General features: G+C 44.8%; 1 protein-coding gene across 1 annotated transcript in view; it reads left to right on the top strand.

Moving 5' to 3' along the window:
* The window catches only part of STX18 (syntaxin 18), a 116,485-nt gene that overhangs the window by 47,526 nt on the left and 41,165 nt on the right, over positions 1-27,794 (top strand). The window contains exon 2 of the mRNA XM_004770545.3: positions 21,542-21,609. Coding sequence (XP_004770602.1) covers positions 21,542-21,609 — 68 coding nt within the window. The remainder of the gene's footprint in view (positions 1-21,541; positions 21,610-27,794) is intronic.

Consider the following 27,794-nt stretch of genomic DNA (forward strand, 5'->3'; position numbering starts at 1 on the left):
CAATTCATGGACATGTACTACGTGGTGTCTGATTTGGGGCCTAGTTGCTAGGCGGGTATGCTGCGTGCCATAGAGATAATGAGATGTGTCATTTTCTAATATCACAATCAAAATTCCTGGCCCCTGTGCCCACCCCTGTGCCCCATCTCCCCTCCCCATGTCGTCATCCCCTCCTCCCTGCAAGAGTGTTTAGAATCATAAAGCTGAACACATTCTGGTGTCCAGTACAGTGGAAACTACCGAGTCATATCATTTATAGTTTTTAATCCCTTTCTATCCCGTTTTGCACCTTACTACCTATACAAGACATCTTGATTCTCTTAAATGCTTGGGGACTTTTTCCTTTGGAGGACTGTGAGATCAGCTATGGATGGCATGGGAAGTAAACGCCAGTGTCTTTTCCAAAAAGTTGGGTTGCTTAGAGAAAATGATTGATGTTTCGCATTCGTAGCAGTGCCTGAACTCACATGGAGAGACACCTATTCCAAATCTCTTCAGATTCTGATTGTGTGAGAACAGAAACATGTATAATTTGCACTTGGTGTTTACAATATCCTGTATGAACATGCATCCTGTATGAACTTTATGAACATGTATTATTTGTTTTTTGACATGATCATCGATATCTTTGTTTCCTGATTCTGCACTAAGCTCTTAACCATTTTTGTATTTGTCTCACTTTTCCAAAACGAAACGTCGAAATGAGTGGGTTTCAGAAAATATAGTGGAAGCAGAATGTGGCGTAACTTTTAAAAAATACTCATTATGCAGCAAAAAACCTGAAGCTGTAAAATTTAAATCTCATGAAAGTTCACCAGATTTCTTCAGAACCTGCACTGCATAAGCCTTGAAAGCATTGATGTTTGACAAAAGTTTGAGGAGCTCTTGTTGACCGTCCCTCCAGGGCACACATTCTCTCAGACTGCTGGGGAAGAGAGCAGTCTACCCCTGCCCGAAGAACCCGGCTGCCTCCCCAGACGTCCCTGACTGGTTTCTAAATCTGAGCTCAGCTTCGTAGTGAGATGGGGAAAGAATTGAGAACCTGTTTCTGTCTCCGTGCGTGTGAACTCCAGAGAGTGATAGTCATCCCAGGGTGAAGTTTGAGTTAGGAGGTGTTGATCAGTCTTCATATTAAGACGCAGTGAATAATAGTTCCAGTTTCCTGATGAAAACAAAGTGAGTTCTGCTGGGCGTGGTTCTCCTGTTAAATTCTTTGCTTGCTCTTTTTATACCCACATTTAGATAATCTACAAAGAGGGTTTAGGTCCTGTGTGTTTCACTTTCTTTTCTTACCAGACGTTTTCAGTGGATATACTCCCTGAGCAAATCCTTTCCAACAAAGTATTTAGTTTTGTATGCACACAAATTCAAGAGCCAATTAAACATGTGTTTGATTAATTTGTCACAAAGAATGCTACCTTGAGTTAAAACAATTCTACTCTGTGGAGAGAGTTCTTTCTGTTCAAAAGAGGGTCCTTATTTCTAAAGAGCAGAGCTCTGATTTTAATTAAATAAGGAGCATTTTATGCATTTTTTTTCTAAAGCTTAAGATTAATTTCTATGGTTACTAGGGATATAAATCTCTAGATTGCTTTAAAACAAAGATTTTTGTTCAGGAGAGAGTTGACAGCTCCCTTTAAGAGAAGCTATTACTTAATTTTACTTTCCTAAGTTTAAACACATAAAAATATTTGTAATGATACCCCAAAGGCATCATAAAAATGTAAAATAATTGTACTCTAAAATATCTAAAATTACAGGAAATAGACCTCATTTTAAAAAATGAACTGGGATCGTGGCTGGGGAACTGGGGTGTGACATACTTCAAACCCAGAATCTCTTGTCAGGAGATTTTTTTTTTTTTTTTAATAGTTAAAAAAAAAAATCTTTCTGTTGCCAGCCATGCAAACTTTAAAATGTGCTCATTCTATTAGGAAATATTTCCTTCTAGTTTTATTACCTTTAATGTGTATTATTGTTTTACATATATAGATGTCTTAGATCCCCTTAGACAAATTTCTGTCTCTGAGATTAAATGGCATCACTTGGCTTGTGGATTAACTATATCACAGTTCTCTTTTAGACCGTTTTTAATGATTATTTAAAAAGCACATAGCCAAGTTTTCTAAATAGCTTTGAATAAGGGCAGCATAAATAGTTTCTAGTGTTTTCCTTACCTTAAGTATATTCCCTCTCTTAGTAGATCCTGTTAACTGATAAATTGCTCCCAGGCTAAAGGTATGTCATATTTAAACAAATGTAGTTTAAAATCTATAGTAGAGGTGCCTATAGGGGAAAAACCCCAACTTCTTAAGTAAATGAGTCAATACTTAACCTCCTTCCTCCTTTAGTATTGTAATACCAGATTTTTTGCTATTTTCATTTACTAAAATTGTAATTGGGTCTTGCATAGTAAAATGTCTCCTGCTTATTAGGTAAAGTAAAATTAGATTTACAAAATATTCAGACTGAAGTTTTGAAAGAAATGGCATTTCGTATGTAATATGAATGCTATTGAGAGTAGATATGCTTATAGTTTAAAACATTCCTGATTCAGGAATGCTTTGCATTAAATGAGTTTATATTTTGAGAGCAAAATGGGAGAGAAAGAAAGCGTTCCCTCTTTTTTTTTAAGTGATGAGAAAATTAAGTTGAATGCAGATATTGAAAGTGCTATAAGCTGAGTTGAGCAACAGAAAGTAAACACTGATTATTGCACATGTACATTTGAACCAGTTTACTTTTATCTTTCAAGCGAAACATTTCCCACAGTTTTTGTGGGTTTTTATTTAAGTTGGAAAAACTTTGGAAGTTTGTGTGAAAGTATAAATTCAGTTTGCAAAAGTCACAATTAGAGTCTGATAATAAACACGCGGGAAGTGATTGGGGAAACTGTGACAGTCAAATGTGACATTTAATAATGTTTTCTCTCCAGACGAAGTTGCCGAGAGAGGGATATTGGTTTCCATGGCTCTGAAACACACACTTTGACTGTAATTGAAAATAAGGGTTAAATAGGAATTCTTCAGTATGGATGAAGTTTTGCATTGTTTTCAAGAGCCTTAGTGATTGTTCTAGGAATCCCTGAAGTGCCCCCTTTGAACGATAGGCATAGAAATTACGGATGTACTTATAGACTCCAACTAAAAAACAAAATACACACTTAGTTGCCAGGAAAATTTAAACAGTTTTGTTTTTGTTTTACAAAATAAGCATTAAATTTTAGTATATATGGAAATTCTTAATTTTGCAAGGAGGGAAAATTTTTTAGTTTGTTTAATTTTGAAATAGACCACAATCATAGAGTCTAAATAAAAATAAAATTTAAAAACTGTGCTCTCACCATTAGGACATTGACTTCACAACTGCAAATTGGCATTTTATTTTTAGTTGCTTATTCCCCAACTCTTGGGGAGATGTGTCTTTTTATTTATTTATTTATTTATTTTAATTTTTACTGTAATGAGACTTTAAATGTAGAAAGAGAACACTTTACCCATTATTAGGTTTGGCACTTTTGAAATAGTCATCAGATACTAATACATAGTATAGAGTTTTTGAAGGATTTCTTGAACATTGTAAAGTTTGTCTGTCCTTTCTTCAGTATGTTGCTACATGTGTCTCTTACAGTGTGTATGTATGTGTTTGGGGGAACAGTTAGTGTTACATTTTGATGACAAATTTATTGCCTACAAATTGATTATGTGAGTTTAACTAAAATTTGTGTCTGTGATAAGAAAGGAAATTTTTATATATGTGGTGTCTCAGATGCTTTACCTAATGATCTTAAAAATTGTTAAAAAGGATTTAAATAGTATATACTGGTTTTACTTTTAAAACATATAATATAGGGCTTAAACGTTTTTGTGTCCAGGTAAAACAGTAAATCTTAAAAGTAGGATGAAGAGACACAATTTGATTCTCAGAATCAAAGTTAGTAATGTATAGCTCAGGGTCTAACCATTACTTTTCTGGGTATTTTTATACACAGATTTTTCTCTAGCAAATGATTTCTTAGGAGCTAAATTATTTGATGCTACTTTGAACTTAGGAATCAATTTTATCAGGCTAGTCCCCATTTTATAAAACTTAGCAGTTAGCAGTTTGCTGGGTTTTTTTCTAAATCCCAGAAACCAGTCAGTCTTATTTTCATTTTTCAAGCAGAGGATGTTGGAATGTTTTGTAACTTATTAATTGAAATAATATTTTCTGCCTCTTTTGTTTGTTTTTCTTTGCCGTCTACAGAAGTGCTTTAAGTTTCATGCCTTATTTACTCCAAAGAAGACCATAATGAAGCAAAGGAATCTATTTTTTTGGAAGACAGGGATTGATGAAACAGGTCCTGAGTTTTGCATGGAATATGAACATTTGTATTCCTGATTGAGGCCGGCACACTCTGCATTTTATTCCCATTCTCTCAGTTGAAAGATGACTTTGGAGGAAAGGCTGGGTATCTGGTTACCAAACCCTCTTTCTCAGAGCTTCATGATAAAATGCACATTATGTCATTTGCTTTTGTTTTTACCAAGAGAGAAAAAAATATAGTAAAGCAAAGCACTTATGCTTTTGGGGTTTGAATATCATCAAGCAGTATTTTCTGTTGAATGTAAATTATTGGCCTCTATCAAGTGGTATGGAAGTTGAGTGTAGGTTCTCCCTTTGTACTGTCCGTCATTGATTTCACTCTTCTCTTTGCTGATGTGAAGCAGAAACTGGACAAGGTAACAGTTTTGATGATGAGATTAGAGGTAGCCAGGCTGACTGTCTCCTGGCTTTTAGAGAACCTTATAAGCTCAGGGCCACCCTTTCCCCTTGTTTAGATATTACTTGCTCTTTTGAGTTTCAGATTACAGGAGCAATTGATCTGCATGACCTATCTTAAGAACTTTAACTTTGCAGTGGAAACTTAAACCAAATGTATATCCTCAAGAGACAAATCATCTTAAAACCAGGCTGTTGTCATTTTGATGTACTATACTGTTGGTGGAGCAACAGTGTGGTGCAGGTCACCACCTGGTGGACGGGAACGGTACTTGCCGGGATGGGTGGAAGATTCAGAGAACTAATCTATGTTGATGTAACTCTTGCCCTGGGCTTGCAAATAAGGGGAGGATCCCAGGAGAATGAGTGTGGGAGCAGGCTGTGGTACGTCATTTTTATTTGTGGTTTTCTCACTTCTGTAGATGTACGTGCTGGTCCTTGTCATCTTCACAAATATTTTTTTCTTATAGTTGGTATTATAATTCAAATAAAAAGATCATTTTTTAAAATGTCAATAGGGCAGCATTTCATGTTTTTGAGTGCATATGTTTAACCTGAGTAATAAAAATCTGCCTTTGGGTAGAAGCTGTTTGTGGCCACAAACTTTATACCCTTGCTAATCTGTTCACCTTTTGTGGAGAGGGTTGCCATTGGTTACCAACTGTGCGTAGTTGTTGGCTGATTGTTACACAGGGGAGTGTGCCTTTAGTGTATACTAAAACATTTGCAAAAACTGTGACAAAATTCTGTATTTAAAAAAGAAAAACTAGTTCTAGGTATAGTTGTTCTTTAATGTTTGTTTTAGAATGACAAATTCTTAATAGAATGTGTCACCCATTCAGCTGACATTTGTGGAGCTAGGAACCTCGCCAGGCTTTGGGAATCCAAAATGAACACTGGATACACACTTTTTAAAGGTCTTGTAATTTTCACCACAAAAAGGAGTGACCATATTCCTGGGATGTGGAATGCACTGCTGTGGAGTATAAATGTGTTTTATGTGCTTAGTGTTTTCTGCCAGGGGAGCTGATAAACGAAACTGACCAGTTGGCAGCTTGGTTGCAGGAAGTTTAGAGTCTGGCCTGTGGCCAGTGGTAGAGGGGCTGCCCAGCCACTCTTCTTTGGTCTGAACGGTTCTTCAGTTTGAGTCTTAATGTTGCAGAGTCCAAATTTGGAGGCACAGACTGAAGAATTTAGTGCATAGGCTTTGGAATATGGACCTTGGCTTTTCAACTTGCTAGAAATATGTCCTGAGGCAGGTTCCTTGACAGCTCTGTGCCTCAGTTTCCTCAGCTGTTTTTCATCTGTTAAATGCAAGGGCTTAATGCCATGCCCTGACACATAATAAACACTAAATGTTTATGATGCTGTGACAATGATCAGTTAGTTCCATCGCCCCTTTTGTACATGTCTTTGTAAGGCAGTTGTGTGGGTGGCTGTCCTGCTTGCCCCCCTCCCACCCCTGCAGGCCCCAGGGCCTGTGCCATCTCCAGCCACCCCTTGGCATGACTGCTTAGCATTACCGTTCTGACAGACTCTGCAGACAGACAGCCCACTGCTATCTCCTCAATCTGAGCTGCTCCTTATGTGCATGGGGTCTGCAGAAAGTTTGGACCCTCCTGTGTTTGAGCCTGTTGTACCATGTTTTATCATCAGAGGCTCTTGACCCGAGTTCCTATGAACCAACAGCCTCTGCACTCAAAATGGTGAGCAGAAAGTCTGTTTGTATCTGTGGGAATATTTGTTTTCTGTAGGGAAGAGATCAGGCACATAGTTTTTGCCAGAGGCTCATAGGCCTCTTTGCCAGGTAAAAAGGTAAAAGACTGTAAATATTCATGATTCTTTTGGAAGGGCAACTCAAGAAATTAAGAATATAACCCCCCCCCAAATGAAGCACAAATTTGAATTTTACACTATTTGTTTTGTAAGATACATAAGTGATTTTAAAGATAGAGTTGAGGTTTCAATTTGAAGAACTCAGATATAAATGGAGTCTGTTTTCCTCGTAGCCCTCTTGTCAAAGTTCTAAAGGGAACGGGAAGAGCCAGAGATTAGTAAGTCCAACTTACTAGTGAGCCTCTCCCATCTGGAAAGAGGGACTAATGATGGCCCCACCTCAGAGGGTCCCAGTGAGGATTAAGTGGGGTCATCTGACCAAAGCCCCTGTAGCTCTCCTTGGCGTCATAGTAAGTACTGAGTGGTTGCTGTTACTGTTTTGTTGAACATTTACCTAACAATATTTATAATGTGTACACATTAGGTACATCTTCTACTTTTTCACCTACGCCTTATGAACAATTTTATAAATATTTCTAATTTCTTATGACCAGTCTCTCCAAGGTTCTGTCCATAGTTGTGTTGTTCTGAGTCAGAAAATCTGAATCAACGAGGATCTCAAGGACCTAAATCCTTAAGCTCATTCTGAGAAGCTGGGAGAGCATCAGAAGAGTCCAGCATACCTGCTCACGAGCACACTGGGCTTTCCAAGGGAACAGAACGGATATGGGCTGGCTGTGGAGTGCAGGTGTGCGCAGTGGTTCCCAGAGACCACGTGTGGTGACTCGGAGCAGAGCACCTGCAGCGAGGGAAGCGGGGAGAAGACGTGGTGGAGCGTGTAGGGCTGCAGGAGGGGCAAGCTGGGCACTGGAGGCGCATTCCTCACACACGGGACCAGCAGGAGGTTATCTGTGCATTCCGCGGAAAGGAAATGCTGATGTCAGTGGTGCCTACTGTCTGACCCTGTGTGGGCGCTGAGCACCAAGGGCGGGATGGGGCTGGGACTCGCCGGCCCCGGCGCTGATTCGTTTCCCTAGGGCCTCTACTAGTAAGCGTATCTTGCTCACTGCCTGGGATCCTAGCATCTGAGAAGGAGCATCTGCACACTCTTCATGGCTCCTAAACTCAAACCAGCCGCTTCCTCTGATGCGCAGCTGAAGAAACAGCCATGGATTCCAAGTGTGGGGGAGATGAGCTGTTTTGAGCAGATTGTTGAAAATGTGTGCTGGAACCCAGTGTAGTCTCTTCTGTCGTAGGGATGGTGTGTGCTTTTCACCTTCTGCACCCAAGTTAAGCCGACATCAGGGGCAGTCCTCTGTGGAGGTGGTCAGATTACAGCAGGACACACAGCATGAGGCCAAGTGCAGCTCTTTCAGGAGCTGGTCGTACCCAGAGGAGTCATCCCTCAGCTGCTTTCTGGAAGGGCTTCTCCAGATGCCCCGCTCTCGTGGAGCAGAGCCCAGCTCAGATCGCCTGTGCCACTGCCCTTCGCTCGTCACTCTGTGCCCTTGCCTACCTCTGCTCCTGACCTCAGAACCCGCGAGGACCACCCATTACCGAGGTGCAGGTTCACCATGGACTTCCCGGGCCGGAACCTCTGGGCATTCCTTCTGCGACGTCAGCGAGCTGCTGTGGAACCACAGGCTGTGTGTCCAGCCTCCCTTCTGGCCTCGGTTTCCTTCTCTCGCCGGGGGTGACCCCGGCACCCACAACAGGGGTTGTTGTGTGGGTTCAATAGGTTAAGACCGGCGTGGAGTACGCTGCTCAGTCAGTGGTGGTTACTGGTGCGACGGCCACTCGTCTCCTGTCATGCTGGGTTTGTGCTGCATCCAATTCTGCGGCTGCTTACACTGCTGTGACTCGCCACACTCCCCACTGCCACAGCTTTGTGAGAGATTCCTGCCTTCTCCCTGTGGCAGCCCTTCCCCTTGCTGCGGGTGCTAGGGGCCTGACACCGAGACAGAGCCTGCGTGGACACTGCTCACGTTGATGGCTTGTGGTCGCCTTCTGGGTCAGTTTCCCACTTACATGGTCAGAAGTTACAGTTTGAAGAAGTTCAGCGGCTGGCGCAAGGCCGTATCACGGGTCAGTGACAGAGCTGTGGCGGAGCTGGGATCCAGACTCCCATCTGTGTCAGCCGTGCTCGGGCAACTGGGACTGGGAGGAATGCAGCCCTGTGCACACTCCGCACACACACCCTCTACATGTGCCATCGCTACATGCCGTTTCTACACCCAGTCTCCGTGCTTAGCAGACAGTCTCTCCATACACTCTGCATGCACAGTCTCTCTGTGTATGTTGTACACCGTCTGTGCACAGTCTGCACACACACAGTCTCTGCACACACAGTCTCTGCACACATTCTGCATGCACAGTCTCTCATGTATGCTGTACAGTCTGTGCACGCACAGTTTGCACACACAGTCTGCACACATAGCGTTTGCACACGCTCTGTATATACAGTCTCTGCACGTGATCTGCACGGTGTCTCTGGCCCAGATGTGGCTTGGATGGGATCTGAAAAGCAGTGTGAAGCCATGTAAGACCCTTGAGTTGAAACTTCCTGTTCTCCTCACCCTCCTGCCTCCCTCTCTTCTTCTTTATTACCTCCCATCTTACTGTGCTTGGCCCATTCCGGGTCTGCCATATTTGTCAAGGGAAGAAATGAAAGAAGGTTTCCAGGCACACAGAAAAGAAAGTAGGGAGATTATCCAGCCCTAGCTCACGAAGCAGGGGCCGTACCCGCCGCTAGCCTCGTTTGTGTCGGGTTGCTAGGCAGGGAAGTGCGGGGAAGAGGGGCTTTCAGAAGGCTGTCATAAAAGTCTCCGTGATATTTTTGTTCATTTTAGATGAACTGAAGATTTGTACTGTGGAGGCACATGTGGCTGGTTGAGCTGCCGGTCCATGGGGAGGGGGCTAGAACTCCTTACTCCTTACTTCTCTTTCAGCTCCATTTTCACCCCATTTGTTTAATTGATTATTTTTAGTCATAGATGTCTTTAATGGAAGAATGATGAGAGTGGCAAATAACAGGAAGTGGGGAAAATAGGACTATAGGGAAGGCATAGATAAGCAGCAGCAGTCATGGAAGAAATGATTATAGTTGGTGTGAAGTCAGCCTCACTCAGTGAAATGAAAGTGAGCATGCTCTTGGGTAGCCTTAATAGAAGCCCAGAAGCTAGAACAGGAGGGTGATGTTTCTGCTTTCCTCTGCACTTCCGGCTGACACACAGAATATTGAGTCAGTTCTGGGAACCGCATTTGATTTTTGAGACCCATTGCAACATTCAGAGGAGATTAGTGAAGGCTTGATGGGGTTGAGAATGTTTAGTTCAGAGAAGAGAGAAAACCGAGGGGTGAGGGGGGTGGGGAGCTGAACTCAGTTCAGAGTGGGAAAGAACTTGGCACGGTTCCAAGTGGAATGGGTGACCCGGAAGAGATAGTGGGCTCCTCACCATCAGACGAAGCAGGTAAGCATCATCCAGGCCCTTTCTGGTCTTGAGAATCCAGGAAGGAAGAGGTTTACTTGCTTTATACCCTTTGTGTCACACAGCATGTGTGAGGCACAGAGAAAGGCCAGAGAGACCAGGAGTGGACAGAGTTTGGAAACGGGAATGTGCTAGCAATGCCATGTGAACGCAGTTTGGGGTACTAGGAGAACAAGCGTAGGATGCTTAATTAGACTGAGGTATGATCACGAAGACCAGGAGATGTAGAGAGAAAAGTTGAGGTCAGAAGCATGAGGACGAAAAGGCTGGGAAGGTTGTAGGCTTCTGCTTTTTCTTGAAGTTGAAGAAACCTAGACCTGTTTTAAAATGAAAGCTGCACTTAGCTCCTGCGTCGCTATGTGCTGTCTAGTGCTCTTTCTGGTTTCAATATTACGTCCTACATTCTTTGATGACCTCATTAACACGAAGAATCTAAGATTTTATTTTTTAGTTTCTAAATTTCTCAAAGGGATAGAAGCTTAATGTTAGAAGAAATACTTTTTCAGGTTGCTAATACGAGATATTAGGCCACCAAATTCATCCCAACAAATATTCGTCTTCCTTGACTCCTAGTTTAACCATCCCAGCTGCCTGCTACTCAAGACTGAAGCCAGAATAGAAGGGTGGAAATAGAAACATCAGTCTCTCTCCTCTTTTGTGCTTACATTTATCGTTCCCCTGTCTCCATGTGTCTGTCTGTCTCTCTCAGCACATGCTGAATTCTGAAAACTGCTGTCTGGTAAGGTTGGTACTGGTTCTCAAGAGAAATCCAGAATAGGTTATTCAGCTACTGATTACAGTTTTCTGTAGGTCATGATCAAGTGTGTCTTTTTTCTAATGAGGTTTCCAAATTGATGGAATAGAGCATTTTCTATATTGAACTAATAACATTTATGTATTTATGCATGTATATTTTCACATACATATATAATGTGCGTAACATATATACGTCAAACTAACACTTATAACATTTAAGTAACAGACATAGAGTGCCTCAAGGAGGGCTTCATGCAGAGAAAGCGGGAGCGAACCCACAATGCCGTGCGTTACTACCTCCTTGGGCCCAGCATGTTTAAGTAGAAGATTGGCTGATGAGAAAGAAGATGTTGCAGGTGGAGAGAACAGTGGGGGCCAACATGCAGAAGCGGTGAAGAGAAGTCTTCATGAGGGAAAGGCTCTGTGGGTCTGGAACGTGGGATGGGTGCAGGAAGGACCGGAGTTTGGACGGTGGTTCAGTTCCAGTGGACAGGCCTGGCTGACCAGTTTAGTCTGTGGGGTGGAAAAGAGGGAAGAGTCTAAAATGACCTTTCTAGCTTGGGGCATCACGAGAGAAGCTCTTTCTCTTGGAGGGCGGGGACCAGGAACAGGAAGGACTGAGTAAGCCAGGAGGGAGGAGTGTCAATGGTTGGTTTATTGGTGCCTGGGACACATTGCTCTGGAGGCACCAGCCGGACTCATGGTGGAGGTTATATGCACCTGCCTGGAGCCGGGCAGAGGCAGGTGGATGTGTTCTGTGGAGGGTGAATAAAGCTGTGGATGAGAGGGAGGGAGTCTCTGCGCACACAGCCGTGTGAGCATGCTGAACCCAAGTATGTCTCATAGGTTAGTAAAGGCAGAGGCAGTGGTGAATGAAGGTCAAGAAAGTTTGCCAGAGGTTTAGGAGGAGAACCTGGCAAGAGTGGGGTCCAGGAAGCAGAGGAAGGATGGAGCTTCAGGAGGGGGAGGTTGGGGAGAGGGCGTTAGGAATTTGTGAAGGCAGGCAGGGAGTGGCCAGAATTGCCTACATGACTGTGGCCCCTCCAGTGCCCCCTGGTCATTGAATGGTGGCAGCATCCTGCAATAGAAATCTGGAGGGGGGCCGCCGGGAGGGGCCCTGCCTGTGTGCTCTTGCTTCCTAAACAGCTGCTGAAAGAAAGGAAGCAAGAAAGGAATGGTTCCTGTAGGCGGTCCCTTAACAGGCCGGCTGCTGAGACCCAGAGCGCCAGTGGGTGTCTGTGGCCTTGCCAGGCTCTTTTGTGGGTGACTAGTCAGTGGGGAGCTTCTCTCGCTTGGGGACCGGGCGCAGACAGCCCCCGCCGTGACGGCTGCAGGGTTGCCGTGCTCCACAGGCGCCTTGGTTCTGAACTTGCAGCTGTAATTGGTATTGATGTATTTTCAGTTAGGACTGAAGGGAGTGGGTTCAGAATTTAGTTAGTGGGCCTTCCAATGAAACTCGGGAACACAATCCTTGTGAAAAATCATTTTAGCTTATCAGTAGTTGGCAAACATTTATATGGCAGTGGTGGTTCTGGCTGTGTCTTTGGCTGCATACTAAACTGAACAGCAAGCTGTGTCCACTGATTGAATGAAAAAAAATAATGATTTTGTGTAACAGGGAACTTTTTACAATATGCCAGAGGGACCTACTGGAGTCTCTTTAATCTTGAACAATGGTTGTTTCTTGCAGAGGCAAATTATGCAAATCGGTACTTAGTGTTTCATAATCAATCAGGGCTTTGTTGGAAGGGCTGTGAGTGCCAGCAGACAGAATTCCTATCGTGGGGGTGGGGGGTGGGTGGCTTGCAAGTCAAACCACTGCTGTGACCAGCAAAGGACACTTGTGACCGCTTTGAACTCGCCCCACAGTTAAAAGGCAGTCATCCTTTGAGAAGAATCCCACCATTTTGTACCAGGGTTTTTGTTTTGCAGTTTATCTTGCTTTGGGTAATTTACACAGCTCCCGGCCAGGAGCAGCTCGCAGGACTGGTCTATGGGGGACACACGTAAACAGAGCTGGGCCTGCCGCCTGGGATGGCAGATGGCAGCCATGTGCCTACAGCTCCCTTTGTGTCCGCCGTGCCTCGAGTGCAGGGTTTTCAAGTTGTCTTGGACTCCTCCAAGTGCACGTGTAAGTTTTCAAACAATGTCATTTCAGCTTTGGCCTGCGCAGAATAATTAACCTTTAATAATCCTTTGATTCTAGATCAAACAACAAAGAACCCGAGAAATAGTAAAAGCCCTTGGGAGAAAAGGGTGATGTGTTCTCGAGTTCCTGCTGTTGCCCCAGCGGCAGTCCTGGTGTCGCCATCTAGTGGATAATGTCCAGTATGAGCCGCCGGACTGTGCGGTTTTACCCCGCTCTCAGGTTGTGAAAGGGGTAGAGAATCCGTGCGGTTCAGAACACTGACTCATTGAGGAAGGGCTTTGGGCCGGTGTGTGCCTGAGCGGCTTATATCAGATGGACACAAAAACATTCCACAAGATGCTAATCAGCGTCTCTGAAAGGGGTCGGCTTGCAGGAAGGGGCCTTAACCTGGCCTGGAAGTGGCAGAGAAGACTTCTAAGAGGTGTCTCCCTTAAGCAGAGCAGTTGAGGCAGAAGACTGGAATGGGGGGGGGCGCTTCTGCACTGGAGATGTCCACAGAGAGAGGGACCCCCAGGCCTCAGGCTTAGGCTAGGTCTGATTTGTCGCTAATGGGGAGTCAGTGTACACTTTTAGTCAGGAAGTATGTGGGAAGATTTGCCTTTTTGTTTAAAAACACTTTTTGTCTGATTACAAAGACTATATATACTAATTGTAGAAAAATGTTAAAGTACAAAAAGATATTAAGAAAACAAAATGTCCGAGTCTCACCGGCCAGACAAGCATCAGTTATTTTGATGGGCGATCTTTTAGGTTCCTTTCTGCGTGTGTACAACTTTAGGTGCCATTTCACATATTTCCTATAAATGGTTCATGCAGTGTGTGTTTCAGACAAGCCGGGTTCCCATCCCCACCCCCCAACAACAGCTTGTGGGCAAACCCACTGTGTTGGCAGCTCAGACTCACCCAGGGTACCTCGCACAATCTCACGAGTGTGCAGACTGGGAAGTTTTTGGTTTTGTTTGGTCCCTCCTAGTAAAACCTTTTTGTGTAAGGACATATGATGTGAGACTCTTTTTTTTTTTTACCCTGTCAAATGCATCTGATTTAGAAACTACATTGCTTTTATGATAAATGGGTTATGGAGAATTTCAGTGTCTTGATTTGGGGAAAGAGTCTTTAAATTTATATAGCTACTTAAAAGTGAACTCAGTTGATGTTCAGAAAACAAAAGGAATACAGGAGTCAGATGAACACCTGTAGTTCTAGAACGCAGTTCAAATCCCTTGTTGGGTGAAGTGTCAGCCCCCCAAAAAAGCCAGATCCTGGCTGATCCTGGAGTGTGCCTGTTAGCTTGGTGCTCTCCCATAGCTAGAGCCCGTGCCTTTAATCCAAACAGCTCTGTCCAGTGTTGGGCATTTTTTATCTCAGAACGATCCATCTACACTTGCAGTAAAAGCAAGTCTCTCAGACCTGCCTTGCTCAGCTGGGACAGCAGAACCATCTTCGTGGGCAGACTCACAGAGACTAGAAACATACAGGTTCCTGGTGTGGGAGTCACAGTCTTCCATTTCTTCAGAACCATTTCCGCAGAATTATACTTCCATGTCTTCCTATCTGTGAATTGGGATTATAATAGAACCTATGCCTTAGGGTCATGAAGAGTCTATGAGATCATGGGTGCAGAGCATTCACACGGGGGCCTGCCGCATAGTATGCACTCAGTAAAAGCTGGCAGGTAGCTCATTATACTACTGTTTTTTAAAAACAATGTTTACTCCCTCTCTTTGTAGTGAAGCCCAGGGAGATTAAGCAACTTGCTCAAAATTTCAGTTGGCAAAGGCTAAGAGTTTAGGGGAGCTTGTAAAAGCACCCCTTTCTTCTCAGCCCAATTTTGGAACCACCTGAAAGAGAAATACAGGCGTCAGAACTTGAAAAAGCCACATGGGGAACCTGGCTTTAGATTTGTAGCCAAATATGGGGAGAGCTTGGGTCAGAATATGCCCTCTCTGCTGGCTGGCTGCTATGCACAGAGGAGAGGGCGAGACAGAGCCGAGCTTGCTCATTCCTTTCTCCAAATCATAAGCCAGTTACATTGCTGCTCCTCCCCAGTCTGAGGCCAGGAATATTGGTCCGGCTGAAGCCCCTGCATGTAAAGCCTAAGGAGTGGGGATGGGGGTCTCCCTCAGCAGTGGGTGGCGAAGCAGAGGTCAGAACCCAAGAATCTCTGCCCTCCCTGGATTTCCTGCCCATCCCTCTCTTGCCCACTGATCTCCGCCCAGACTGTGCTCCGCCCAGACTGTGCTCCTCTGCCCAGATCCTGCCCGAACTGTATGGAGGTGGCCATAGGGGCACTCAGGAAGAAAAGCATTCTGGGAAGTTGTCTTCATTGTTCTTTTAAGCCATGTTTTGTGGTAGTTTGATGATCGATACTCAGAACAAATTGATCAGCATTGCACTGCCGGGCTTCCTGACCATCCTGTTTCCTTGCTTATGTTTGTGGGCCTTCCTCTCCACATCCGAGTAGCTTTGCCAACCCCAAGCCTACTATGTTGCAAAACCCAACACATGGCAGCTGACCTGGAAGGAGAGGACGTGAGCCAGTGGACACATTCCCTTTAAATATGTGAAGTTTCCTACTTAGATACCTAGCATATAGGCGACTTTTAAAATGAGCACTGTGTGTGGAAGCCTTTCTTGGATCTTTCTGTATCCACGTAGTTAAAAAAACATTTTAAATTCAGCATTGAATTTTATTATATTATCGTGAGGAAAAACCCCAAACTTCAGTAAGCTAAATCTTACTAGTCTGATTAGTCTTTTGGCAGGATGATACAGGACGGGTAACTTCACCCTTGAGGCACACACATCTGTGATCCGTCCCAGTTCTGCCTCTCACTAGCCTTGTAACCTTGCATGAGCCGCAGTTTCCATGTGTCTTAAACGGGAACAGGGGTCACGTCTAAGTCGTCCAGTTGTTCCAGCAGAGTGAACGATGGCGCACATGGACCGAGCAGCTGACGCACGGTGTGACAGCCCCGTGGCGGGTGGTCAGCATGTGGCCATCGCTGTTGGGTGTCTGCAAGTGTGTAGTGCACTGCCGAGTAGGATGGAGGAAGAGAGGATCAGCGTGACGTCGCTCACTCGGGTACCTTCCTCCGTCGTCCCCCTTGTTGGGGGACGACAGTTGTGACCTGTGCACAATCTGTGCTTCGGTTCGGAGGTTAAGAACTCAAGTCTGATACCAGACTTCACTCCCAAGCACATTATTTATCCTGTCTCTGACTCTGTTTTCTCATCTGTAGAACAGGTGTGATGGTGTTCCCTGCGATCACGCCTGGGAGAATTAGGGGAGCAAACGCACATGCAGCTCTGGGACTACCGCCGGGCACACGGCCCCCTCTCACTGAAGGTTTTGGGGTTTTTTTTGCTTTTTCAAAGGGGCATCGGACCTGGTAAATGGAACTTTAAGCAAAGACCGAAAGTACTTAGAGATAAAGTAGGTAGAGATTTCACATGGAATTTAGTTTTTGGTTCAAGTATGGAGTATTACTAGTTTGGCAGCAGCAGATCTATATACTTCCAATGACTAGAAGTGTTAGGGGAAGAAAATGCTAAACGGGAGACTTTTAAAAAATGTTTTTAGGGGCACCTGGGTGGCCCAGTGGGTTAAAGCCTCTGTCTTCGGCTCAGGTTATGATCCCGGGGTCCTGGGATTGAGCCCGTATCAGGCTCTCTGCTCAGCAGGGAGCCTGCTTCCCCTTCTCCTCTCTCTGCCTGCCTCTCTGCCTACTTTGTGATCTCAAATAAATAAATCTTAAAAGAAAAATGTTTTTGTTAAGGGAGATTTTAAATACATACTGAAGTAGACAGAATGCTATAAAGAACCCCCATCTTCAACACGTACTGACTCACGGCCTATCCTGCTTCATCTGATACTCTCCCTCCCCTGTATCGTTTTGAAGCAAATTCAAAACGATAGAGGTGGTATCGTTTCGTTCTAACAAAAAAGTGGTATATTTGACTTGTAAATTTTTCAGTATACATCTCTACAAGGTAAGAATTTTAAAAACATAAAAAGTTAAAGTAATCATAATGCTTACTGTTATCACACCTGAGCAAAAATTCATTATAATTTCTTAATATCAGTATTAAGCAGGAGGTTTTTTCCTTCTTTAACAGGCGAAATAACAGTACACAGCAGGCATGAAAGTAACTTGACCGAAACTAGAAAACACCAGCCTGTCCATTAAGTGACCGCTTTTGAGGGAACCCGTGCTGACTCAGTGTGATTAGGGGTTCCAGCCCCAGCTCCACTGGTAATACCACCTCTCTGGGCTTTGGTTTCTCTCCACCAAGAAAAAGAATCTATTTCAGGGTTGTTGTCCAAGTTCAACAAAACAACCTGCTTAAAGTGACTGGCACAGTGCAGATATTAAGTACATCTTGCCTTCCTCTCTTCTTTTCTTTTTTAGATACAGTTCCATTCTTACTTTAGATGACAGTTTGTGTTAGAAATGAAGGACATGTGTCAGATGATATGGCAGTGTAGTCAGACCACAGGTGTGGTCATGAAAACTCTCCGGTGGTGGGCCTACTGTCAGTCAGACGGGAGGCGATCAGCCTTGTGAGAGATGAAGTGTGTTAGGTTACATGTCTTCAGTTGAGCTTACCTTCTGAAAACACGTGCCACTGATTTTCTGGGAGGATGACTGTCATAGGTAGCCGACATGTTCATCTTTCTTACTTTGTTCACAGTTGTTTAGGTGCAGTCTTGTGATACCTCTGATACCTTTTTGATCCAACTGCTATGTCGGGAGTTATCAGATCTTGAAGGCCTTTCTGTTGGATTTTCAACCCCCACAAACTTCTTTCCCCCTCCTTTCCTCATCCAATGTTTTTCACTCCTGGAGATGAATAGGGCATAGATCCTGACCTCAAGGGAACTCAGTTGAAGTCTAGTGGTCACAGATAAATACTTCTAATGATCTATGGGAAGTGCTGATGGGTATCTATAAAATACTAAGGAAGGTGTTAAGACTTCCTGGAGGAGGTGACATTTAAGTGGAAGCCTGCAGGATGAATAGGGATTCTTCTGGTGGCATGGAGTTGCCATAAAGAAAGTTGTTCCAGGCAGAGGAAGAGCAGTCACAAAAGCACAGAGCTATGAAGATGGTGTGTCTCTTATCTGCCCGAGGCTGTGATAGAACACTCCCTGTTTTTAGCCCCTGCATTTTGTCACCCACTGGTGCCACAGACTTTCCCAGTAACCTCTTGTTTCTTCCCAGGACCCTCTCCCTGCCTCTCCCTCCCCATGTCATTCAGTGACACCAAGATTAAGAAATTGATACTAGTTTTAGATCTTTACAGGGCAATAACACTTTCATTTTACTCTGATTTTCATGTTAGACTTGACACTGGCCTTTCAAATGCCAAAGAGGCATTCTCTTTGGATACACACATATGGGTGGTTCTTTTAAAACTGGCAGTGTGTGTAGAGGTGCTCAGAATTGAAAGCATACAAGTACTCAACCTCTAAAAATTTGAAAACCTAAGGGCCTGTTCAGAATCATATGAAGTATACTATCATTGGCAGTTTATTCTCAAAAATAGGACTAAGCACAACACTAAACAGATCAGAGCTTGGCCAAGAATCTTTACAAAGATGATGGTCATGCTCGTGTGATTAAACTGTCAAATCGTTCATGATGCAGATAGCCCTATCACATAGGGACTGTTCGGGACTTAAGAGTTTCTGTCTATTTAGACACATCAAGGACCTATTGACATATTTTTTTCTTACTGATTGTTGTGATTTTTGTGTATGTGTGTATTTATTTTAGAAATCTAATAGAATTTCAAGGCTGTCAGATACCTACAGAAATCTTTTTTTTTTTTTAATTTATTTGACGACAGAGATCACAAGCAGGCAGAGAGGCAGGCAGAGAGAGAGGAGGAAGCAGGCTCCCTGCTGAGCAGGGAGCCCAATGTGGGGCTTGATCCCAGGACCCTGGGATCACGACCTGAGCAGAGGGCAGAGGCTTTAACCCACTGAGCCACTCAGGTGCCCCACCTACAGAAATCTTAATGCTCATTTATTTCTTTCTTTTTATGCATTTGAAATATTATTTTGTTCATTTTACTCCTGTTAAGTATCGAATCATACTGGTGATATTGTTAAGTCGTAATTACGTACTACCTCTTAATTTACCAAGAATTTCATTTTATACGGAACATGCTTCAGTTTAATAAATTTATTTTATAGAAATTTGCCATTACGGAACGTAAGAATTTGGAATCACGTTTGTTATACTTTAAGTGAAACGCCATCTAGTTTATGTTTTCTGAGATGCCTCTGGGGCCTTCTTGCTGCTGGTGCTCATGCCCGTGCACCGTGGCTTCCTGGTCGAGTGCAGCTAGCTGAAGGTGGGGGTGCTGGGCAGTGAGGGGATGGGCCGAAGATCCTTTGGACTTGTTAAAACTTTTTACAGAAAACTTTATCAGCCACAAAGCTGCCTCTTTTGGCTTCAGCGTATTTTAAATCCAGAATTTACCACTGCCAACTGTACAACAGCCATCCACCTCCCTTGCTTTACTCATATGTGCTATTTACCTGGCCCCTTGTAGGTAGGGGCTGGGGAAGGGGATATAAACCACTGAAAGTTTAACACAGCAGAGTAACCTTCAAATCATACATGTGGGGCAGTAAATAGCTTGTTTGTACTTCTCTTAAATATTTTCCCCACAGTCTTAAAGGTCAGATTTTATAGTGCTTTTAAGGGGTAGATCGGAGTAAGGGTGTAAGGAAGGCAGCTGTGTTGTGTAGGAAAACACACTGAACTTGAACTCAGACCGTCCTGAGTTTTCCTTTAAGCCTGGCCACGTGCTATATGTGTCACCTTCAATGAATCACTTGGCCTCTGTGAGGTTCACTCTCCTAAACTGGTTACCATTAGCGATGCTGTGCATGCCCACAGCAGGGCCGTGGGGGAGAGGACGGACCTCACGGGGTCAGGGGTGTCAGGCCGACTCTCAGCTCTTGTCTGTTAACTGGGTAATAAGTGAATGTTAGGGCCACACTTCATTTTTAGTTTGAGTCCTGCCCTTCAAATGCCTGGAGGTACTTTTCTGAACCACATTTATTATTCATCTCGACTTTGTGGGAAATTTAACTGAACCCCTATTGACGTATCTGCAGCCCAATGCTGAACATTTCCTTTGTGGTAAATACTATCTTTGTATTTAGACACATACTCGTTCCGCAGAGACTTAAGGACCGCCCTCTGTGCTGCGTGTTGTGCTTGGAACTGCAGGGAAGCAGCTCAGTCCTGCTTGCTTGGTTCCTAATCCCACTGACGGGGAAGCCAGAGGACAGGGCCCTGTGTAACTTCAGGCCACGTGGGTGGTATGCAGAAGTGCTTTTAAGTTGAGAGCAAAGCGAAAATTAGCCTGAGTTGTCCTTGACAGAAAAACTTTCATGGAAAAGATGAAAGTTCAACGGACCCTTCAAGGCTGGGGTTATGTATGTTTGGAATGAATACAAAGGGCATTAGGAGGAAGCTAGAGTGAGCAGTGGTCAAAGGACAGAGCAGGCCACCGACTTAGTTAATCATTCTTTCCTTCTGGAAACACTTTGGTCTTCATCAGCCATAGTTGTAGGTTTCTTCCTACCTTTTTAATTTTATTTTACTTATTTTTTAATCCCTAACTCCATGTGGCAGGTGCTTTAGAGTAGGGCTTTATGATACTAGATGCCAGCCATCACAAATAGAGTCCTTTGTACCTTTGTGTCCTTTTTGTTCAGCTGGGGAAGTAGGAAGATGGAGGTTTGCTGTGTCAGGAGCTGTCATTGCCCCTGAAGCTTTTAACTCTGCTGCTCTGTGGGGCCTTGTCTATAAACTTGCTATCTCCAGCCTTAGCATCCATCTCCAGGACACTCGGAAGAAGGAGTATTTGTTTATAAAATTTTAGATATAAGACATATCAGGAAAGGAATTGGCCTTTATTGAGCACATGCTGTGTTGTTACTAGACATGCATTACCTCATTTAACCTCAAGGCTCCTTTGAGATTATCTCTTCTAACAACTTAGATCATATCACAACACTTAGAGGAAGAAGGAACTGTCAATGGGAGACTAAGGCCCAGGAATGTGGGTGACTTTGGGCAAGTTAACCAACAAGTTAGTGATGACAGGTGATCCTTGAACAACATGGGATTGAATTGTGTAGGCCCACTTCTATGTGGATTTTACTTTGATGAATACAATACAATCCTATAAATGGATTTTCTCTTCCTTATGATTTTCTTAGTAACATTTTTTCTCTAGCTTGCTTTCTGGTGAGGATACAGTTTATAATAGATACAACATATGAAATATGTGTTAACCAACTGTTTATGTTATTGGTAAGGCTTCTGGTCAACAGGCCACTAAGAGTTAAGTTTTGGGGGAGTCAAAAGTTATATAAGGATTTTCGACTGGGAGGGTGTCGCCACCCCTCACCTCCGTATTGTTCAAGGCTCAACTACATGTGAGAATTCAAAACCGAAGTGTTCAGTTTGTAGCTTCAGAATTTGTCTGCAACCTCTATTCCATAGTCTATTAATTTAAAATTTATTGCAGACAAGTGTGACATATCTCTCTATATAAACTCTTTATGTTCTTTTGATTCTAGATTTCACACATTGGCAAACTGAGAGATTTTCTTCTGGAACATAGGAAAGATTATATTAATGCTTATAGGTAAGTGCGTATTTTTTTTTACCGTGTCTTTGGTGACTGAATTCTTTCCCATACCTGTATTCCATTTGAGCTTCTGTCCTTACTTTGTACTTACTAACTCAGAGTTGACTTGAGGAGGATCAGTTTGGCTTTGGCATCTGCAAGTAGGTGGGAGCCCCTGTATCCAGGGAAGGCTCTGCTAGCCCGCATGTCCTTGGGGTCACGACATCCTTCTGTGCTGATGCTCCCATGTTTGTCTCTCTTTAGGTACCACAGACATTGTGAAACACATAGAAATGGATGAGACAGTTTCTCAGTACATGCTTATCGAGCAAACAACAGAGCGATGCAAGTCATGTAAACACGCGTGACAAGAATCCTTGCATCTAGGGAGGGTTTGGTTAGGTTGGTTTTTCAAAAGAGGAAAGCATTTTGATCAAGACTTCCAAAGTGGGTTCTGGAATAGACCCCAGCTTTCAGCAGATGCAGGAGCATTACAGGGCAGACGCCTTGTCCCATGGTTGCCTGAGCTCCACTGGCACCTGGTGATGGTAGAGCCTACCATGGGACTGCACTCCAAGTGTCCTATGTGAATTAATGGGAAGGTTGGGTGGGACATGTGAAATGTCATCAATGGCAGCTTTATGCTTCTGAGTGTATTTCATTGTATAATTTTGGAATGTAGTAAATCACTCTTAGTGCCTAGTACCAAGAAGACCTTATTTAAGTTCTCAGTTAAAATACTAGCTCAACACTAGATGGCAGTGTAAACTTTATTTCCAGAGGTGTACATGGATATCAAGTGTATAGTCCATAAAAATGGAAGCTGTAGTCATTTTGGAAAGCTTAACAAAACTGGCCTAAACCTCTTGGTCCAGCTCCTTTCTGTTTGTCTTATGTAAGTGTTTGTAGAGGCCTTTCACAGAAAGCCACTGTTCACTTCCCTTTGCCTTCAATAGGCATCCAACAAGGCGAATGTTTTAAATGTTCGTGTCCTCCAGGCCACCCCACTCCCTTATTGGCCTTGTGAACCTGAGAGAATCAGTCTGTAAAACCCAACATCGTCTCTAAACCAGGGGTTAACCAACCACCTCCTGGAGGCCAAGTCCCCCCTGCCACCTGTTTCGTACAGCCCATGAGCTGAGAATAGCATTTAAACGGCTGGGGGAAAAGAACAAGATTTCACCCCATATGAAAATCAAATGAAATGCCCATCTGAGTGTCTCTAAATAAAGTTTACTGGAACACCACCAAACCCATTCATTTATGTGTTGCCTTTGGCTGCTTTTGCACTATAGCAGCAGAATTAAATGACTGTGACAGACTACGTGGCCTGCAAAGTTGAATGTATTTACTCTCAGGCCCTTTTCAAAAAAAATTTGTGGAGTCCTGCTCTAAACAGAGGGTTTGATGACCCCTCACTAGCTCGTTGAGAGATTCACATAAGACAGCATCATTGAAATGCAGTGCATTTCCACGCATTTATAAGATTATCATATAAGGCTGCTGTTACAGAACAGTAGTAGTTTTAAACTTGTGATTACAATGGTGATACTAAGGCATTTATTTCTCCTCAGCTCCCACACACTGTGTGTCCTGGTTCACAGATCACTCCAAGTCCTCTCCCCGATGTCACTCGTGACAGCTGGCTGCTGGCCCAGGGTTTTCTCTTTCCCAGCTACTGGCAGCAGACGCTCAGACTGATGCCTGGGATCCAGGGCTGATCCTGCTCTGCCACTTATTGGTCATGTGTCTTGAGCGTCAGATAGAACTCTAGCTCCCGGGGCTTTCTTGGTCTTGACGAATCCATTACCTCATTATAGAAACTCAGCCTTACTGCTTTAACCAGTGGCAGCTGTTCATTGCCAGCTCATGCATTCTGCATCCACTCCTGCCGCTGTGATGGTCCCTTTGACAGAGCAGGGGCCCGGGGCCGGTGGTGGTGGGGGGTCAGTCACACCTAAGTTCAGCCCCATTCCTGCCAGGTCATGTGAGTGCCAAGAGCTCACTTCCCGTCTCGTGCTTGTTCTCTTTTTTCCATGTGGATGACGGTCTCCTGAGGATTAGATGTGCTTTGTGCGAGCTCCTGACACACAGAAGTCCCTTGGTGAAGGGTAACTGGACTGGAACCCCATGTGACCTAGGATGAAGTTAGAGGGGTGGGCAGTTAAAAAGAACACGCCTCTTCTTTCTGCCGGAGATTGGTGGGAGGGAGGGAGGAAGGTAGGTGGGTGGGATACAAGGTCAGGTCAACATGGTGGAGGTGAAGAGTGATCAGCTTGATCACTGGTAAAATACAGAGTGACAGGCAGAGCTTAGGTCTGGGAGTGGGCGGCCTTATTGAAGGCTCCGGAATTAGACTCACTGAGCCATTGCTGCCACTGAACAGTTGCAGTCCCTGGGGGCAGGCCCCTTTCTGGCACAGGAGAGGGAGGACGACAGCAGAGCTTCTGCTGTCTATAAGCAGGCAGATCCCAAAGAGGAGAGAGAGCAAGGAGCTGTGGCCAGGTGCATGCGTGTGTCCCTGCCCGTGCCTGGGTCCTTCTGCCATCTTAACGATCCGAGAAAGAAGTCCCCTTCTCCCCTGCCAGGAGGCTAAGGAAGGCAGTTGGGGGTCACACCAGGGGAGCTGATCCACACAGAAACATGAGGACTAGGGAGCAGGCTTCCCCTCAGCGACCTGCATTCTCTGGATGGAGAAGGGCTGTCCTTCTTGGCTCCCATCATGTTCTCCTCTGGACAGTGGTGGTCTGCAGCCTGCTTCTTGACTGCTCCTGCCTCCCAGTGCTGTGTGCTGGCCTTGGCCGGGAACATTTTGGACGGAGTACGAACATGGAATTGAAAGAAAAATTGCCTTCAGACCCATAAAGCTATGTTAGTTTGACATAATTAGGAAGCTGTAATTTTTTCCATAATGTAGAGCTCAGACTTTATTGACCCATTTAATTTTTTTTAGTAATGACATTTTACTAGAGCAGAACAGCACGCAACGGAGGTAGCCTCTGGCTGGATATCTTGAATGATTTTAATTAAAAATAATGTCTCCACTTTTGGTGGATGTACCTTTTCTGCAATGCCTTGGCAACAAAACAATACCACTTGGGGGGAAAACTTCTTTGGTTTCTGTTTTTACTAATAGAATAACCATACTGTCAATTTCGAGCTTTAAAGGTTAATGTATAATGTTCCTAAAGGAACATCACCTTTTAATTGAGTGATCGCTTTTGTCAAATTAACCTTTAGACCTTTTCAGTTTCACTGGGCTGAGTTTCCATTAAATCAAAATATAGAGTAGAAGGATGTTAATCTAATATTCTTGGAATTAGTCATTTATAGGTCCCTTCCACCCACGGGGCGTGTGTTCACTTGGAAGTGAGTACCTTTCTTGTTCACTTGTCCCTGACCCCTCTTGCCTCCATTCTGATGAGACCATTTCTAGTAGGAAGGAGCACAAGACTGGAGGCCTCCCCCTCCTTCCTGCTCTTTCTCCTCTGCTCTGCCTAGGGGGTTGGGGAGGAGGGACAGAGCATATGCCTTATGTAGGGCATGTTCTCTAAGCATTACCTGGCATTACCATGTGAAGCCAAACTAGGTAAGCAGACGCAATGCTGGGGTGTATTGGGATAGGGAAACACTCACCTCTCATTCTTCCACAATCCGAGAATCGTGGGTCTGATCTGTGGGTCTGTGGGTCCTCACTACCCATGAGGTTAGGGCCATCTATTTTCCAAGAACCCAGGGGCTTCCTTCTGTCATTCCAGCTCTCCCCCAGAAAATGAGGAGCTAGGATTGGGGGCTAGGAAGGTGCCATATCCACAGGAGACTTCCCTTGTGACTGGGACTGAGATTCCCAAGCTTACTCCTCCCTTTTCTCTCAGGAGGGGCTGTCATCAAGATGGAGGCAATGGCCGGGGCGCCTGGGTGACTCAGTGGGTTAAAGCCTCTGCCTTCAGCTCAGGTCATGATCCCAGGGTCCTGGGATCGAGCCCCCGAGTCAGGCTCTCTGCTCGGCAGGGAGCCTGCTTCCTCCTCTCTCTCTGCCTGGCTTTCTGCCTACTTGTGATCTCTGTCTGTCAAATAAATAAATAAAATCTTAAAAAAAAAAAAAAAGATGGAGGCAATGGGTTTTCCAGGGAAGGCTCTGGAAGAGCTCTGCAAGGGGGTCTGTAGGGTCTGGGAGGGTGGGATAAAATCTGCTGGGGAGTGGCCTTATAAGGAGCACAGTTGCAGCCAGTATCAGGCCTGTCCTACATGTGCTCAGTCAGGCCATTCAGAAAGCTTTTGATTGTGATGTACTGATTTATTAGCCTGCCAGATCCTATGCCTTGCTCTTGATGAGGTAGATATGGCAATGAACAGACAAAAGTCCTTGCCTTCATGGAACTTACATTTGACAAGAAAGAAGAGTAAACTGTGTAGAGTGTTAGAGGTCAGTAAGTGCTTTCAGGAGGAAGGGGCAGGGGAAGTGGCTCGCATATGTCCAGAATCAGTCTTATGAAAAGGTAGGTTAGGAAAGGCCTCATTAAGAGGTGGACATTCAGTTTATATTCAGTAAATACCTAAAAGAAGTAAAGGGCCAGTTTATCTGGGGAAGGAACATTCCAGAAGAAGGCAGCCGGCAAGTATAAAGATCCTGATGTAGGAGCATGTTTGGGACATCACAGGAGCAGTGAGGGGTCTGGTGTGATGAGGGCAGGAGGGTTGGGGTTGATGAAGGTGAGCTCAGAGAGATAGCAGGAACCACATCTTGTGGGTTGTCTTAAGGATCTTGTGTTTGCGAGAACCTTGGTTTTTATCGTGGCTAGGAAGCCACTGGAAGGTCTTATATGGAGGAGCGATAGGATGCAACTTACTTTTTAACAGGAGCAGTATGGCTGGTATGTTAGGACATAGGACCGTGCTGGAGCAGCAGACATGCTAGGAGACCATGGTTAAGTCCAGGTGAGGGATGGCAGTGCCATTAACCAGAGACATAGCCATGAGTGTAATAGCATGAGGTCAGATTCTGGAAATATTCTGAAGGTAGGGCCAAAGAGATTTGCTGATGGGTTAGGCAGGAATTGGGAGAGAAACAGAGGGGTCAGGAGGACTTGAGGTGTGGGTCCTGAGCAGGTGGAAGGAACAGAAGTTTGGGAAGAGCAGGCCAGGGCTCAGTTGAGGGCATATTCACAAGGTGAATTCGACAACCAAGCGGAGGTGTTGATCAGGCAATAAGATTTGGATCTCAAGTTCTAGGAGAGGTTCAGACTGAGTTACAAGATTGAGACTTGTAAGCATAAAGCTGGTATTTGTGCTGCTAAAGCCACAAGACCAGACTGACTCACCCAGGGAACAGTGTTGACCCTGAAGAGATTCAGGGGCTGAACCATGAACTGTCCATCTATAAGTCTTCGGGGGGCTAGGAGGTGTCCATAAAAAGCCTGAAAATGAGCAGCAGGTACGGTCGGAGGAAAATCAGGAGAGTGGAGTTGTGAAGGGCACAGGAAGAACACAGGCCAGGGAGGGGATGCCATTGGCTCCATCCTGTGTGCCAAGTGACTGGGTAAGGGCTGATCTGGCATGGGGGCCTTGGGGGCCCCTGGGAGTGAGGACAGCTGTGGAGTCGGGGCCCCCAGGAGTGAGGACAGCAGTGGAGTGGGGAGAATAAAGCTTATTTGGATTGGGATCAGGAAACAGTGGTCAGGAAAATGGAGACCGGGGTGCAAACCTGTTAGAGAAGTTTTACCCAGATGAAGGGAGAGATTAGCAGTAGCTGGTAGGAGACATAGAGTTGAAGTGTTTGGTTTGGTTTGGGTCGTGTTGGGAGATAAAACACCATGTTTGCTGGGAAAGATCCAGTAGACAGGGGAAGAGTGCCCTGAGTGACCAATACACATAGTGCTCACTACACACCCACACTGTCTGGACACCGTGTACACTGCTTCTTCAAAGGTCGGTGGCGCAGGGGAGACACGGAGCACTGTGGGGGCCGAGCTGGTGCCAGGTGGAGGGGCCGAGCTGGAGATGGGCTTGCACTCATGTGAGGCAGAGAGAAGGCAGTGTCTGCGGGCCCAGAGGAAGATGGGAGAGAGCCTGGGAGCAAGCTCAGAAAGCAGGAAGCGGTTACCCCTCATCCTGGCAGTTGGAAGAGTGCACAGGGAAGAGAAGAACAGCAGGCCGGAAGCATGGGAAGGCACGTGCAGCGGGGACATGCAGCACACTTGCCA

The sequence above is a fragment of the Mustela putorius genome, unplaced genomic scaffold (assembly GCF_011764305.1).
Source record: "Mustela putorius furo isolate JIRA1106 unplaced genomic scaffold, ASM1176430v1.1 tig00000083_pilon_pilon_pilon, whole genome shotgun sequence".
NCBI lineage: Eukaryota > Metazoa > Chordata > Mammalia > Carnivora > Mustelidae > Mustela > Mustela putorius.